This window comes from Corvus hawaiiensis, chromosome 6 (assembly GCF_020740725.1).
Source record: "Corvus hawaiiensis isolate bCorHaw1 chromosome 6, bCorHaw1.pri.cur, whole genome shotgun sequence".
In the NCBI taxonomy this organism is placed as follows: Eukaryota; Metazoa; Chordata; class Aves; order Passeriformes; family Corvidae; genus Corvus; species Corvus hawaiiensis.
The window spans coordinates 62,161,023-62,178,847 of NC_063218.1; the positions used below are offsets into that span (position 1 = coordinate 62,161,023).

At 39.2% G+C, this 17,825-nt stretch overlaps 1 protein-coding gene across 1 annotated transcript in view; it reads right to left on the reverse strand.

Annotated features, from left to right (window-relative positions):
* PRMT3 (protein arginine methyltransferase 3) overlaps nt 1-17,825 on the reverse strand; it is a 55,244-nt gene that overhangs the window by 5,162 nt on the left and 32,257 nt on the right. The window contains exons 12-14 of the mRNA XM_048307644.1: nt 16,100-16,186; nt 5,017-5,067; nt 4,730-4,817 (exon numbers count right to left, since the gene is read on the reverse strand). Coding sequence (XP_048163601.1) covers nt 4,730-4,817; nt 5,017-5,067; nt 16,100-16,186 — 226 coding nt within the window. The remainder of the gene's footprint in view (nt 1-4,729; nt 4,818-5,016; nt 5,068-16,099; nt 16,187-17,825) is intronic.

Genomic DNA, 17,825 nt, shown 5'->3' on the forward strand with positions numbered 1-17,825 from the left:
ACAGAAAAACAAATCAAGGTTTTATTTTCACTGCAAGGCAATATCAAGAACAGGAAATGCCGACAATAGGCTGTTTTATTGCTAATAGAATTTGCCTGCATACAGAGCTGGGTTTTAACTTAATGCATTGTTACTGAAAAGATTCTGTGGGCCTTTTAAAATAGTTTTTGTAAGCATTTAATTTATTTACTAAATTCTTGAGACAACCAAACAAGAATGATGTGATTTTTTGTTTGCTTAACAGGAATATTTCAACAAACAACAAAAGGAAGAGACTCATTTTTGGACCACTAACGAGAAAAAGATACTGCTTTGGCATCTCAATTTCAATCTTCAAAATAAAGACATGTTCAAGCTATTAAAAAGGCTCTAAGAGAAGGCTGGTACTCTGTGGGGGGTCTACAATACATCATTGTTTTGTCTGAGAAAACCCAGGATATATTGCTTCTTTCTCCAGTTTCTTTAATTTTAATTGCTTGCTAAACAGTTAAAGCATATCCAACATGCTGATGCTATTTTGTTTGACTTGACTGAAAATCAGTTTCAAGTCTCTTGTCACAGTCCATGAGGAAGAAGACTGGCTTTTCAGAACACGAGTAGTAAGAGGCTATCCCCCACTCACACATTAAATCTAAATTAAATGAACAGAAATTATCCATTAAATATATCCATTATATACAAAGCTATCTACCACAGGTATCAAGCTGAAACTCAGCAGCAAATCATAAGTATTAATTAGGTGTAGATTTTATTGCCTCTCTCCAGACCTTTGGACCCACAATTAACCTCTCCCACTTTATCCCAGAGATGTATAAACATCGAACATGGAATGCAGGCTGCAGCAGGACTGGCAAAGGAGGCAGGATGAGCTCCAAGGCCCATCCTTTGGCTTGCAACTGGCTTGATTCTGTTATCATTAGGATAGATCAAAACATTCAGTATTTTTTATGGCTGAGAAAATAGATCTATTTTTACAACAAATAACCTGGCATCAAACAGCTGAGAAAATTAGCTAGTTCACACTGCAGAACAAAACAATTTTGCCATGGCATAAAGGAGCATTTTCCAGTTAAATACCCAGCAGGTTTGGATATCTGTAAGCTCAACCTCTTTTACAGAGCAAAACCAAACACAATCAGTGCTTTATAACCACTCCAGGCATAGCCCCAAAAGCTATAAAGCATCTGATAAGGGACTTTTAGTCAGCCTTACTATTTTACTCGGAATTAAAAATCTGAGGGAACCATTTTTCTTCGCTGGGGAAAAACAGCCACTGCCCTATCTGAAAGATGCATTCAAAAGAAGAAAACATACAAAATGTGTTTTCTACCAGCAAATTTCTCTTTCACAACCTATTAAAAAGCTACAAGCGAATGCCATCATGGGAACACTGGTCAGATTATTGCAAGAGTCCAACTGCATTATTTCTGTTTATTTCCCCATATTTATCAGAAAAAAGAAGAGTTTATCTTGACCAATGGCATTCTGGCTTGGATCTGCAATAGGGTGGACAAAGGACCAGGGCAGTGACTGTCCCCCAGTTTTGGGCACCGCTGAGGCCCCACCTCGAATCGTGGGGTCAGTTTTGGGTCCCTCACTGCAAGAAAGACTTTGAGGTGCTGGAGCGTGTCCAGAGAAGGGAACTGAGCTGGGGCAGGCTCTGGAGCACAAGTCTGAGGAGAAGCGGCTGAGGGAGATGGGGGGGCTCAGCCTGAAGAAAAGAAGGCTCAGGGCTCTCTGCAGCCTTCTGGCTTCTCTACAACTCCCTGGAATGAGGCTGTAGCCAGGTGAGAGTTGGTCTTCTCCCAGGTAATGAGCAACAGGACAAGAAGAAATGGCCTCAAGTTGCACCAGGGGAGATTTAACTTGGACATTAGGAAAAATTTCTTCATGGAAAGGGTTGTAAAGTACTGGAACAGGCTGCCCAGGGAAGTGTAGATGTGGCACCCAGTGACATGGTTTAGTGGTGCCTTTGGAAGTGCTGGGTTAATGGTTTGACTCGATGATCCTAAAGGTCTTTTCCAACCTTAATGGTTCTAGGAATATATTTAGTCACAAGTGCATCTTCTTTGCTGTTTCTCCCGTGGCCATAATGTATTTCTGAATCTAAGAATTTAGACAGAGGGCTGATGAATGCTGGCAAACACAGGGATGGATGTAAAGGCTTAAGGGATGCAAATGTGTTTAATCTAATACAGTTACTTTTGCCTCCAGTTAACCTGCATCGAAGAAAGCCCTTTTGAAGACAGAAAGTTTCCTCAAAAGCTCAGTGCACTCAGAGTGGAGCTCAGTTCAACACACCAGGCTGAATGAGAAGTGGTAATAAGCAGTGCTAATTCATTAACAAGGGGGACAAGAGAAACAGCTGGAAGTGCAACTTCAAATAGATTGCAAAATGAGTTTGAACAGTTTGCTTAGTTGATAAAATGGAAAGACTGAAGAAACAAAAAATACAGCTAAGCACAAATTATCCAGATGAATATTCAAGTCACTATTTTGACAAAGAAAAGAATATAAAAAAGTAAGATAGGGAAATCTGTACTTACAACAACATGTCTTGAGGGAAAAAGATTTTTGGAACAATGAAGGAGAAGGATCAGAGTCAGAGGGAATGGCTTTTCCAGAAAAATCACATAAATTAACATACATTCCTATGTAAGTATCAGGAAGCACCTTCTGCTTGATGGGTTTATGTCACCCATGAGCAACAAATATCCTACAGAAATTAAGACTGGGATTACAAAAGAAAAGGAAATTACATCAGGAGTTTCTCTCAGAGTCTTCTCTAACACTAGAAGCAAAAGGCAGACAATCCTAGATTTAAGTGGTAATTTCATAGTAGATACAAAACCAGACAGAATGGGCAAAAGGATGGGAAAGGGGAACTCAAAAAAGGACAAAGAGAAGGAGACAGGCAAAAAGAAAGAGAAACAGCTGTAACAAGATTTGTTATGGGAATAATGTTAAGAAATATGAGCTAAAAAATAGGAAGGAGGGAGTTACAGCACAAGTCATCTTGAAGGTCAACTTGGTTGTGTTCACTGCTTCAGAGCACATTGCTTCTGCAGCTGCCTTCAGAAAGTCACCACACCTAGACTAGAACTCTAGGCTGGGGCACACCTCCCAGTAATTTCACAGATCTGAAAAATGTCAAATGATCTCTGTAATATGAAATAATGTGCATATTTTAACAAATGTCATTGCACTTTAAAAAAATTCACTCTATGACATTGAGATTTAATGAGTAGCAGCAAGGGGATCTTAGTCAGCCTTGTCTAGAAACAGAATCTGAAGAGAACACAAGCCAACTATGAATGCACAAAAGCACGGGTGCACCCCAAGTGACAGGACCTAAGAAAGCGCAAATAAAAATTGTTTAAGAATATAAAGTCAAAGCACGAAAGACAGAAATGATTTGTCAGATATCACAGACCTCAGTGCCTTTAGGAAAGAAGCTCCTGGTAAAAAGTTGTCATGTCTGATAGCTGGAAGAGGCAACTGTGGAAGTTCAACTGAGTGCAGAAGCATCCACACAACTTCTATTCCTTTCCCCCAATACGTCTGGTCTATTTATGAACTGTTCAGGTCAGGACCACTTATTACCACGACTTTATTAACTGCCCAGCAGAAATGAGCCCCATTCGGAGGCTCCTCCTTTGGTCCTGCTAGTATGTAAAGAAAAATGGCCCTCAAAGACAAGTGATTCATCACTGGGTGAGAGTTCAACAGTGGTGAGTAAATATCTAGTGGCCAACTGGACAAAAACAAAATAACAGCATAAAAATTTAATTACTTAATTTCCTTTGATTATAAAAAGACTGTGAGAGTCTGAAAGAAAGTTCTACAGGAGTAAGAGGTTAAGGCTTATAATTCTTGACTTGTTGTACATCCATCCTCTTGCATGACCATTGTATGAGGGTCATGGATACGGGTCTCTAAAGCAAGGAATATTTGACTACTTGTATAAAAATGTGCTTTCAAGACTTCACAAATAGAACTAATTAAACCACTAACAAGCATCACTTTAGTCTTCAAAACCTCACCTCAACAGTTTATCATCCGAATTCTGTTCATCCCTGATGACAACAAAAACCTTTTTACTTGCATCAAATTCAAGGTGAAACTTATTACAGTACTTAACCAATTTATAAAAATTTACAGTGTATCAAACTAACCTATTCAATACTTCACCAGCTCAAGTTCATGGCTGTGAGTTCTTTAAACTGTTTTCATTTTACAGAGTAACCCCGCCATGACAGATACAACTTATGCATATATTCATGATCCTTTTAAACACAGGACAGTTCAGAAGGGCTACAAGAAATCCTGTTCAACCACTTGACAAATGTGACACTTCAGAATATTAGCAATGTCAAAATTAAGAGAATGTCAATAGCAGTGTTCTGGTCTTACAATTTTCTGCATCAGAAATGCTTTGATACAGAACTTTTCTCACCAAATTTACAGTATGGAGCTATACAAGTATAAGATATATGCCCACTTACAGGGTACTTATGCATACATTTATGTGTAATTTTAAACAAGAATTTTGTACACAGACACTTCCCTGCTTTGCTGAGACAAAAAAATTCCTCCAAGAGCAGCTGAAAGATTTATTTACTAGTTCTTTTTGACACTTACGTAATTTTGGAAGTATTTTGTATCTAGATTTAATGGTAACAGCACTGTAACACAACCACTGTTGCACCACAACTGAATTTAAATATACCTGCTTCTACAGGAATTGGCTTCTCCAGGAGAAAAATTGTCTGTTTCCAGTGTGTTTTGGTACACTGGGGACCAGTTGAAAACAAGACCTGCAATGGAAGAGTTCAAGAGTTTGATTAAAAACAACCTTTTTCATATCATACCACATCAATCAATTACCAAACACAAATGCATATGAAGTCTTACAGCAAAACAGACCCACTGCCAAACACCTTGAGGCAAAATAAAATACACCACCATCCTCATCTCTCAATGATATTTTTAAAATGCATAACCCCAAATACTCACCTTGTTACAGCAGTTCTTCTCAAAAAATACGTCAAAGTAACCAGCAATTGCCTATAAAAAAAGAGGTGAAAATGTGACACTCAAATTCTGTGATTCATATATGCACTTACTGGAATTTCTACTCCTTTTCAAGTGTTTACCAAGAGGAACAAGCTTATATTTATGGTTTCAAGTATGCTAGTAATCCTAAGTAAAGAAAAAAAAAAAAAAAAAAGCTGCCATCACACCTTTGCTCTATTTGAGAATATTCAGCCCACTGTAACTGCATTTTATTTCGTACCAGATTTTAGTATCAGTTTTCAAAACAACCCACACACCTTAACTGCAACCAGAATCATATATAAGAAAACAGCCTTTCAGATGTGCAAATCCACAAGCACAAAACTCAGTCCTTGTCCTGTCCATGACCCTCAGTAAACACACACCAAGTACGAGGGATTCTGCATGATTTGCTCACTTGCTGTGTGGCTAAACAGAATTTCCACAGGAGCTCCCTGCAAACAGAGGCAGAGCAAAAGCAGGCAGGGAGTACTTTTCTTCCTCTTCTACATGCACAGATAAGGAAAAACATTCACAAATGCTTCCTGCTGGCCCTCTCAGCAGCTAATAGTTTGTAACTCTTCATATGATTCCTTCTCTGTCCCTCCTGCCATCCCACTCCTAACCTCAAGAACCCCTCTCTTCAGTGCCTAATTTATTAGTGGGACTTTTCTTCCAGTTTGAATAGGAAAAGAAAACATAGACTGGTTTGGGTTGGAAGGGCCTTAAAGATCATCTTGTTCCAACCCCCTGCCATGGGCAGGAACACCTTCCACTACACCAGGCTGCTCCAACCCCATCCAACCTGGCCTTGAACATTTCCAGGGGTGGGGCAACCACAGCTTCTCTGGACAACCTGTGCCAGGGCCTCATCACCCTCTCAGGGAAGAATTTTTTCCTGATACCTAATAGATACAAAATGTTCACACACAAAGCAGCATATCAACGCTATTAGTCACTCAGTCTTTTAATGCTGGACTGCTTTTTGGACAAAAAATGGCTTGTGAGAGTCCAAGAAAGCCCAAATAAACAGCTGGAAGATGCTAATAAAATATCCACTCCAGTTTCACCTGTGAAATCCTGTCCATGCTCACCTTTATTTGCTTTCTCCTGTCCTATGAAAAGGCTAAAGCACATCAGACCCTGGTGCCAAGGCCAAGTTGGGCTTTTCTATCACATCAGCCTGAAGAAATGACCCAGAACAGAGCTTTTGAGTAACCACAGCTCCACAGCTGAGCTGAAGTTACTCAGCTGGGGGACTCTCTCTGTCCCTGTGATGGGAGGAAGGGACTCTCCCCACATCAGCTGGAGAGCATTCAAACAAAGTATGTACCAGTGCAATGATGGCAAGCCTGTTCCATGAACACTCACTGCAAACAACCTATTTTAACCTCCCTCTTACTGCACTAGGGGTTTTCTCCTAGTCCAGGACCAGGAAACTGGTTGCTCTGAAGAGTTAAAAAGGACAAGTTCTGTAGCACACTCGTCATACAGATTCACACACAGATTGTGATGGAAAAAAAAGTCAAACATGCTTACAAAATTAGGGTATAGGGTTTTATCATGATGAAATACATAATATGAGTAAGTCATTCTGGTATTTTTCCTCTCCAGTATAAATCCAAACCAGATGTTGCCAACACAGTGGAGAACACCATGCGCTAAAGCAGTAAAACTGCGCTAAAGCACCTGCTTTTCAACGAAGGGCACTCCAGACAAGCCTGGCAAGTTCCAAATTCCAGCGTGGCTAAAGAGTTAAAATACAAAACTTATGAAGACACTGAGAGCCCTTCATGACAAATGAGCATCAGACAGTGGAAAGAGTGACTCTTCCAACCTTTTAGTAAAGTCCTATCACTCAATCTGAGAATCTCATTCCCAAGTGAATTAAAGCCTTGTCTCTAATATGCCTTTTGAGTAAAGACTGAGAAGGTTTTGACAAAGTTCTATTGACCCATCAGACTACTTTCATTGATGCACAATCTTTTCTGGACATTAGTCAGAGATATACCAAGTCATAAAAACATTTTTCAATCATCAGCTCAATACTGCTGGTATACTTACAAATAACACCTAGGATATGATTACTGCAGGAAAACAAGGTTGTGACAACAAAAATACATCGAGGAGAAAAAAAATCTGGCTTTCAGAGAAAACAAGACAATTAAGCTACATCTTGGATCAAAAAGTCAAAAGCTTCAAGCAGACAAACCATAGCTAAAGTGGATGCAATTATCCATACACTTGGTAACAACAGGTGACAGAAACACCCTACATGCTACCCTGAGAAAAGGCCCCAGATAACTGTTTTTTGGGGTCAAATTCAGGTTGAAAAGAAACTCAGCTACAAGCAAAGAAAGCGTTCCCTGCTGCCTCCTCTGCGTTAAGGGAAACAGGATTTGTACCTTTTGTAAATGACTAGGATATATAACTGTTTTATTCTTTATAATATCAGTGGTTTCCCTATCTGAAACAACCTGAAACACTGACTTTGAATAGCTAATCCACAGTAGTAATAATAATTATTACACATCACAAAGATTGCCTTAATCAGAGCTCCAGGGATTACAGAGAACAAGAGTTCTACATTGATCCATTAATTTCTTCTTGTTATGTTCTAAAATGGATAGATGTCCTTCAATATTGAACACTGAAATAATCATTGAGCCAAAAGAAACCAAAACTAGAAAAATATTATTGCTCAAGTTCCTGAGGATATGCTCCTGTGAACAGCTCTGGGCATTCTCCAAAATTCTGTCAGTTAAAACTGGGCAGTGGAGGCACCCCAAGACCAAAACACACACTCTGGTGAGTTGTGTCAAGAGGCAACCCCAGCCTCTTAACTGGACAGAAATTATATTTTTAAATACGTTGAGGAGAGAGTTTAAATGACATTTTGAAAACTAACTGTAAGAGCACCTATTGCAATCGAGAAATCTAATGAGTATCTTTCATTAATAATTTTCAAAATGTTTTTGAGCCAACTAAAAGAACCAACCACACACACGGTTTGATGATCTTTCTGAAAACAACTATGCAATTGGTTTTTACCAACGGTGTGTTTAATCTCCAACTCTTCTCTCATATTTTAAACCTGTAGGAAAATAAGAAGTCTAATACCAAACCCAGCAGTTACTGACCACCTGCAAAATTTGTCTAATACTCCCTTATGACAGCTATTCTACAAGCCAATTACAGCTGAGGAACTACAGAAAGCAAAAAAGCACAGAATAAATATATCTCACTTTGATGCACATAGCCTGTGGCTCACCCTTTTAAAGTAAGAAACTGAAAAAGTTTAAACCTGCTGTTCAACAGAAACAGTTATTTGCATATATCCAGGTAATAACATCCATCTCAACTCTATGCCAAAGCTTCCCAGTAACTCCAGCCTACATTAACTACCTCCTTTTCCTCTCCCTGATTTCACATGGAAGATTTTGAGTGTTAGACTGCATGTGTCACCCTGCCAGTAACATCACTTTGAAAGGCACTCAATTTATCCAAATAAGACATTATTTTCATTAGGTAAGTTCAGTTTTATTTCTGAACAGACACCCTATAGGAAATACTAAATTCACCAACTGTTCTCATGTTTTGCATGGCCCTGCATAGTTTGTGTACATTCATATGCTCATTCAAACACAATGCTATGCTTAAAATTTTAATTCTATTGTTCGTGTTTTCAGGTATTTCTGCTTTTGAGCTGTTTTGTCATATTTTGTGTGCCCCAGGCCAAAGGGATCTCAAGCCAGCTACACAGATGCCTACAGACTCCTTACAAAGAGCACACCCAGCCTTCCTAAAACCTGCCAGGTGATTCTGTAGAATGACAAAAGAAAGACTTGGAGGTGCTGAAGAGGCTTCAGAGAAGAGAATGGAGCTGGGGCAGGGTCTGGAACACAAACCTGATGAGGAGCAGCTGAGGGGCCTGGGGGTGTTTAGTCTGGAGAAAAGGAGGCTCAGAAGGGACATTCTCACTCTCTACAACTCCCTGAAAAGAGGCCTTGAGAAAATGGCCTCAAATGGCACCAAGGGAGGTTTAGACTGGATATTAGGAAAAATTTCTTCACCGAAAGGGCTGTCAGGCATTGGAACAGACTGTCCAGGGAAGCGGTGGAGTCACCATCACTGGAGTGATTTAAGTCATGTGAATGCAGCACCTGGGGACATGGCTTAGTGCTGGACTTAAAAATGCTGGGTTAGTGGTTGGATTCAATGATCTTAAAGATGTTTTCCAACCTAAACAATTCTGTGCCTCTGGAAAAGTACTGAAGGATACAAGGGGCAACACAGTTCAAATTATTTGTCCTCTCGGTGTTTTGCAAAAGGCTTGATACAAACCATTAGAATTTCTGGTTTTGCATGAAGCAGTGGGAGTCACAGAATATTCTGGGTTGCAAGGGACACACAAGGATCATTGAGTTCATGGCCCATATGGGATTGGTGCCTCAGCCTTGGCATTATTAGTACCATGCTCTGACCAACTGAGCCAATGGTTCAGTCTTCCTTGAAAGAGCTGTGCAAAACTAAAATCTCTGACAGCATCACACAGGTCTGTTTCAACACACTCCAAAAACCCCTAAACCAAAACAACCAGCACCACTCTTACGGTGTGTTAGTGTATGCACTGCACCACTTCAGAAATGATCTGGTATCCCACACTGATGTACTGGGGAAAAGAAGAAAAAGAAGGTAGAAGTAAAGTACATGCAGATGATACTTTCTTCAATTTTATCTATAATCGCTAGTCCTGTTAAGTTAAAAACAAAATCTCATAAATCTAAAAACCGCCACAAATCACAGTTGAAATACTTGAAAATAAAAAACTAGCTGTAAAATGGTGGGCTTGTTTACAATCTTCTTTTAAGGAATTGATACCTTCTTTCTTTTTGTAACTTGGTGTTTTATGTCAAAATGCACAATTAGGTATCTTTTATGTTTGAGTGCATTTCAGAAAAACACTTCTGTAAAAGTGAAGTCCAAAATACTTTCCTTTCATTTCACTTTTGAACACTATCCCAAACTGCAGTAGCTATAATAATCACAAGCATCTATTAAATATGCAATACTACAAACAAAGAGATTTCCAATGCTTACAACTTGAAGGAAGATTAGGTCCTCCCCTCTTGTATAATTTATCACATGCAGCAAAATATAAGGAAAAAAAATCACAAGTGGCACACTCGAAGCAATCACAGACACATGCATATTAAAATGAAACATAGGGCTGGCCAGATTTTCATTAAAGGTTTCTTTTACAAGAAGTCAAACTAAAGAAAAGGAGCAAGCAAATAACTTCCCCATAAATTCTAAATGATGCTTTACAACTACTGCCTAGGATTCTTTTCTTCTTGTTTTTAATTTTTTTAAAGGATAATGATAACAGTTATTTCTCCTTCTGCAATTTCTCTCATCTTTTTGCTACACCTTTGACAGCTCATTTACGACTTCACCTACAACTAATCAGTAAGAACTTAAATCTTCTCTGGAAAAATCTTTCAAGTGCTAGTCTCCTGAATACCATGAAAGAGGAAAACAAAAATAATGACTTCTAAACTGGTAATAAATAACTACAACACCAGCCTGACACATGCTTGAGCCTCAAAAGACAGTAAATATTGGGAAACACTACCTAAATATTATTCTTCTTGTTCTCAAATAACTTGCCAGGAGAAAAGCCGAGCTACGAGGACAAAAACTCCAACCCCAGAACAAAGCCAATCTATTTACCCAGGGAACTAAGGTGGCCAAATAAAGAATGAAGGAAACATTTAGGATCAGATATACATTAATAGATATACATTACTGAGACTGCACAGCAATATCCTATAAAGGTCAACAAAGAGTCCCCTCAACTAAAAATAAAATATTCCTGAAATTAAAATAGCAGCCATGAACTCCCACCCGATTTTGTCGACCACACATTTTGATGAAGAGTTCATGCAGTTTAAGGTCTTCATCTATCACTGAGGGTTTCTAAGGTGTCCATGCAAACATATGAAAAACCTGTAAATTAAGCAGGTCCTCCCACTAAGATTCACCTGTCTTCAAACTGTTTTTCTTCCCTCCCAGATAAATGATTTCAAGACTACTTTTCCTCCCCATTTATTTACATAACATGCACCAAATATAATAAAACCACAAAAAGCTTTAACATACAATAAATGAGTATTAGTACATATTATTTACACTCCTCCATTCAGAGCCTTTAGGTGAAGTGCAAAGAAAAGTCTAATTTTAATTCAAATACATCTGAATGCTAAGGTTTTTTTCCTAAAGAAAATGGCTGGCTGTACGTGCAGCATTTTAACAGAACAAAACAAATGAGACTGCTCAATTCCTTATGAGAACTCACAGGCAACCTTACTAATTCACTTAGGAACCAGGAAATTAAAAATTATCATCATCACTATCACCTACAGTGAGTAATTTATCATTCTTGCTCTTCAGTAGTATCATGTACCAACAGTGAGTGGCTACAACAAATACAATTAGACAGCTGGCCACAGAAGTGGGAGATAATGTGCTTTTGATGGAGTTTATCCAAGCATGGAGATGGAATGTTTGTCATCCATGCAGCAGAGTTGCTGTGGTTTTATCACAGGGAAAAGAAACCCCTGGCAATTAAAACCCAGTGATTTTATGTTTTCAAGATTAATAATCTGGAGATCACTGCAGAGGAGGCTACAGGTAAGTAAAGAGCTGAGAAGGACTAGACCTGCTTTGTAGCATGGTAGAGTAGTATTTCCTTTACTTAGAAATCAGGCATTTGAGCTGGGTTTAACTGTGGTACCCAAACCAGATTTCTAACTTAAAAAACTTAGTTTCTCACATAAGGTTGGAACCGAAGATTCCTATGTTAATACTTCTTGTTGGCTGCCAAGTGGAAGACCAGATATTAAGAAATGAAACTGCCTAACACTTAAAGAAATTTTAACCAGCAAAGATTTTTCTATAATCAGAATAATTTTCTCTAGTCAACTCAACTTCCTTTTTCCTCCTGAAGGTTTTAATACATCAGTCACGTCCTCTAGTTCATTATCCTTCTTTCACCCCCTTCCTCCCTCCCACTTTTTATACACATCCCCTGCTCTTTGACAACATCTCCTGGGAGCAATGAAGAGATACTGCCATTTTCCTCTCAGGGGATATTGTTATTCAGCTAGGAAAGATCAACCTTGATGGACTCACAGGGGAAATGCTTGCAAACAAAAGAGAAAGTTTGTCAATTGATTTCTATACTGAGGGTAATCACCATTATATTTTATCTCAAAAGCTCACACAGTGATCAACTTAGAATACAATTAATGAAGTATTTTTCTAGCAGCATCTACTAACTGATATTAGCCAGATGTCTCATTAAAATCAGCAGTGACAAACCCTAGCTCTTTATTAGGAAAATGCACTTCTGCAGGCTAATTAATTTTTTTTTTTTTTTTTTTTTTGCTATTATCTTTGTAGGACTGAAATCAAGTCAACTTGCAATAAAAGTGCTTTGGAACAATTTCATATAATGATTCCATGCAACCGTTTCACGCTTTGAAAATCTTCAATCTTTGAAAGCTAAAATAATGATAGATAAAATTAATGCTAGAAAATACTTCGTTGTGGGCAAAGCATGTGAGGAATAAAGGAAAAATTCACAGAAGCAGTGTGTGCTCTGAAAAAAGCCTTAACTACCCCACCTTGTCCCAGGACTTCTAAAAGACTAACTAGCATATACAAGGTCATTTTAAAACATTTATTTTTGCTTAATCATTTTGTATTTCTTATACACTTTTTTTTTTTTGAAGACTTACTTATTTTCTTGAACATCTGGAAGAAAAAAACTATTTAGAGCCTAAATCATTTTTTAGGCTATGACTCAATGTATTACAGGATCATCTGCAATACACTCAAGATGCACCTACAGTAAGACATGAGGCTGATCTCTTATGAGCACGACTTAATACTCTGCTAGGGTTTTTTTTTATTTTTGGTCATAAAAAAGTATGAGGGTAGCTTCAAATAGGTGGAAGGACAAGCAAATCAGAAGCATCAATGCTATGCTCTTAGTTTTGTGAACCGCACAGCTTTTCTATTTTACACAAGCTCACCGTGATGGCTGGGAATTCAATGTCCTCAGTACACTCAATCCAAACCCAGAAAACAGTCAGCTGAGGAAAAACTAAGGACAGATTTTAGAAGAATTTAGCATTGTTTTACGTGGGCAGATAGTGCTAGGACAAGGGGGAATGGTTTTAAACTAAAAGAGGACAGATTTAGATTAGTTACTAGGAGAAATTATTACTGTGAAGATAGTGAGGCCCTGGCACAGGCTGCACAGGGAAGCTGTGGCTGCCCCATCCCTGGAAGTGTTCAAGGCCAGGCTGGTTGGTGCTTGGAGCAATCTGATCCAGGGGGTGGGATCCCTGGGCATGGCAGGGGGTTGGAACCAGATGATCTATAGGGTCCCTTTCAAGTCAAAGCATTCTATGATTTTGCCACAGAAACATGAAGTGAAGCCTCTCCTGACTGAGGGGTCCTGGGGGTGTTCCAAGTCATGATCCGAGCAAATGTGGTAATGAGTTGCTAAAACAACTACATTATGGTTCTGTCTCCTGCCAGCTTTTCCAGCATCCTGTCCTGTTAGCACAGACATGCAAACAGGCTGATGGGAAGAAGCAGCACACCCTGATGTGGCTGTTACTTCCAGAGATGCCAGCTGAGAGTTCAGCTCTTCAACCATTAACATTATGTTGCACATTCCAACCAGAAGAGCCCACAGCTCTCTTTTCCAACTGCTTGCTAAATCCCATCAGTGCAAAGCTCCTGCAAACGTAAGTTCAGCAACAGCAGCCCTGCATTCCATGCTGCTGACACACCTCAGTGTAGCAATGTCTCCCTCACACTGTGGGGCATGCACACAGTGCCGTGGGAGGGAGCATGGAAACCCACCCCCCACAGCCAGGGACACTGCAAACCAGGAGCTGGTCTGCAGTAGGATCCCCAGAACAAATAACAGAACTATGTGCCCCTACATTTTCCAGCTGCCTGGTTTCTATGGACAGATTATTCAACAGAACCAGTCCTAGCTCTGATGGTAGCACTGCTCTGGTATCAGCAATGCTGATGGCAACACCAGGAGGAACACGACAACCAAATCTGCTTCCACACTTCCATGGCTGAGGAAAAGCTGCTTTGAAATGAAATACAAGCATATAAAGATGGATTTCCTAATTGCTGGTTTTGTGGAATATTTTTTGTAAACAAAGCGATGTTCATATTTAAACACCCCCCTCCCCCCAAAAATCGTAAGAGACAAGTACAAAATCCTAGAATTTTGGGAAATGTAGGCAACTTTCTCTTTTTGTGAAGAAAATGAAAAGCCAGCAGAACAACAAAACACATATGCAAATAAGAAAAACATCAAATATTATTTTCAAAGAACAAATTGCAATCTTAAAGCATCTCCTCAAAAATTCTCAACATAAATAATGGACTTTTATTGTTCATTTACTGCAAGGTTAGGCAGCCTGATATGATGGATGAACTGTCAACCCTCAACTAAACTTCTACAGTCCATCATAGAAACTGTGGAAATTTCACTCTAAGTGTCAATAAACCTAAATTATGAACTGCAAAATACTTTACAGCATTCTGATCATTTTTTAGAACCTGCATTCGCTGCAAAATTTCAGAAACACTGCTCTTCCCCCCCTTCCCTCCCCTTCTTCTTGGAAGTCATAAAATGCAGGTATACATCTTGATTTATATGCCAATGATACCACAGAATCACAGAACAGAAATGAAGTTTTTGTAAGAGCCTAGTGCTGGGGAAAACAATATTTCTAAAATAAGCTATTTTGATTTACCCAACATCAGAAAGACGGCCAACATTGTGTAAAGATCTCTGCTTAATCAGTTACTAAAATGTGGCCATATTAAGAAAATTAAACCAGGGTTGCAAGGGAGCTTGATCTCAAATCAAATCTGACCCTGCCCTGAGGCAACTAGATTATCCTATGATATCTTAAAACAGGAGGGTTTTTTTCTGTATGCACAATAAAATATACATATTTCCATTTAATAAAACAAAAAATGTTACTGTGTATTTACTTAATTTGGTGATAACTGACAAATAAATATGAAGTATTTGTACACACCTGCTAATTAAAAATGATAATGATTTTAACGACATACATTGGAAAATTCCACTTTGTAACACCAGCAGACTCTTATGCAGACTGTTACACTGCAAAAACGCTGGCAAACGCAGCAGCATGAACTAACATCCAAACCAGGAATTACATTGCCTGATGCAGGCATCCAAGATTTTGTCATCAGCCTAAGCAATTTATATCATATAGAAACATATTCTTTGTGTCCATGTCAGAGGAAGCCTGCAGCTCTTCTTTGTATACTCGTGCAAAAGCCCAATAAACCTGCTCAAGCAGACTTAATCTCAATATATTAGAAGTAAGTTTAAAATTACCCCTTTACACTTGATTTTATTATGTGACTTAAGCTTGAAACTCCCAAAAGTTTCAGAATACTCCAGACTGCAAAAATTTCAGTTTTTACTATAGATTTCAGAGTGTAATGCAAACTTTTGTCAAATTTGATGATGGTATTTTATTAAATTGGTAGAAAGCACTTATAATTTGTATTTAATATAGAAGCAAATTAGTGAAATTACTGTAAAAATTAGGCCATCCTGCCTTTGCTTATAACGTAGTGTTGGAAAACTCAATGCATTACTTAGCCAAGCTAACACCAGACTTTCTTGTATTTCAGAAAATGGGCTAGAGAACAAAACAGAAAGATCCCAGTGTTAAGGCTCCTTACCCTTCCCTTTCCTCAGCTACCTGTATTATCCCATAACACCATTACTGGAATTTTACATCCATCTCTCTTTATAGAAGGAGCTCATTTGACACCTCTATACTGCAGAAATTAATGTTTCAAGGCAAGGACTGATGATAAATTAAGGATAATTAATACATTGTCTCTTAGTCCAATGTGATACCGACCATGTATGAAGAAACTAAGATTGTCTTACCGTACACTGTGTGCTCATTGTAATGCTCAGGGTGAAATCTGAAGAGAATTCCAAGTCTGGAGTGGATGCAGTATTACAATTGATATGCTGTCAAAAAGGGTAATAAAATTCTGTCAGTGACAGTGAGGAATGCCACTTCAGATCTCCCTTTAGATGAAGGTTGTTTAGTTGTTCTCATTATGAGACAACTTCTATACGGCAATACTATTTCAGCTTTCCAAAAAATGGGAAGAGACTAAAAAACTACCTAATCCCATGTGACAAAACACCTGAAACTCTTCTTCCTCACATGCCCAAATAAACAGACCGTTTGAGTAGTAGTGGTATGGAACTACACATAGTAGCTCAGTCTGTTCAGGAAAGTTGCTTCTTGATGGCAGCTGCCCCTTGTTGAGAGGAGCAGTTTTCACAGGCATCTTGACCTTGTTCATGTAGTCACATGGTAAACTACAGCATAAACTGGTATGGGTTAAAACTGGGGGGTTTTGATTTGCCAAATTGGCTTTATATCTATCACAGAATAACTAGTTTGAAAGACACCTTTGGAGAACCCCCTTTGCAGTCATTCACTGGACTCACTCCAGGAGAGTCATCTCACTCCCACACTGGGTAACCCAAGATTGGACACAGCACTCCAAAAGTCATCTCCCTGGGATGCAAGAGAAGATGAATCTCTCTTGAGCTGCTGGTCATAAGTCCTCTTCCTAATGCAGCCTAGGATGCTGCTGGATGCCTCTGCCACAAGGGTGTGAGTTACTGGCTCATGGTCAGCTTGGCATCAAGCAGCACCCCCAGATTCCTCTCTGCAAAGCTGCTTTCCAGCCAGTAGGCCCCCAGCCTCTTTTAGTACATGGGGTTATTCCTCCCTCCTCTCTGCAGGATTTCTGAATCCAGCTCTGGGGTCCTCAGCACAAGAAGGACATGGACCTGTTGGAGTGAGTCCAGAGGAGGCCACCAAGATGATGCAGCACCTCTCCTGTGAGGAAAGGCTGAGAGAACTGGAACTGGTCAGCTTGGAAAAGAGAAGGCTTAAGGGTAATCTAACTGTGGCTGCAGCACCTGAACAGAGCCTACAAGAAAGATGGAGGGAGACTTTTAAAAAGAGCATGGAGTGACAAGGGGGAATGGATTTAAACTAAAAGACAGCAGGTTTAGATTTGATATTAGGAAGAAATTCTTCCCTGTGAGGGAGGTGAGGCCCTGGCACAGGCTGCCCAGATAAGCTGTGGCTGCCCCATCCCTGGAAGTGTTTGAGGCCACACTGGAGGGAGGTCTGAGCAACCTGCTCTAGTGGAAGATGTCCCTGCCCAAAGCAGGGGAGTTGGAACTGGATGATCTTTAACCCAAAGCCTTTTATGATTTTTCATGCTGCCTTGTCTTTCTTTAGGGAATGTTTTCCTTCCTGAAAAGTTACATTATGAACTATACAGAACAAGCAGCACACCTGATCTGAGCAAATACACAAAAGTACCTTCTGTAATAATCATAATGATGAATTGGAACATTTTAAAACTTTCCCTACAAAATATAATCCATTTGTTCTGTGGGATAGCTATTGATTAAAACAATTTACCTATAATGCCACTGTTCCTCAACTCATTAATTTTACTACTTTGTACTGTAACTCCAGCAAATGAGCACATGCATTGATTTTAAGTTATGTTAAAAACCATGATGGCTAAATGAGAATAAATGAGTATAAAGCCATTCAGCACAACAGTTATGC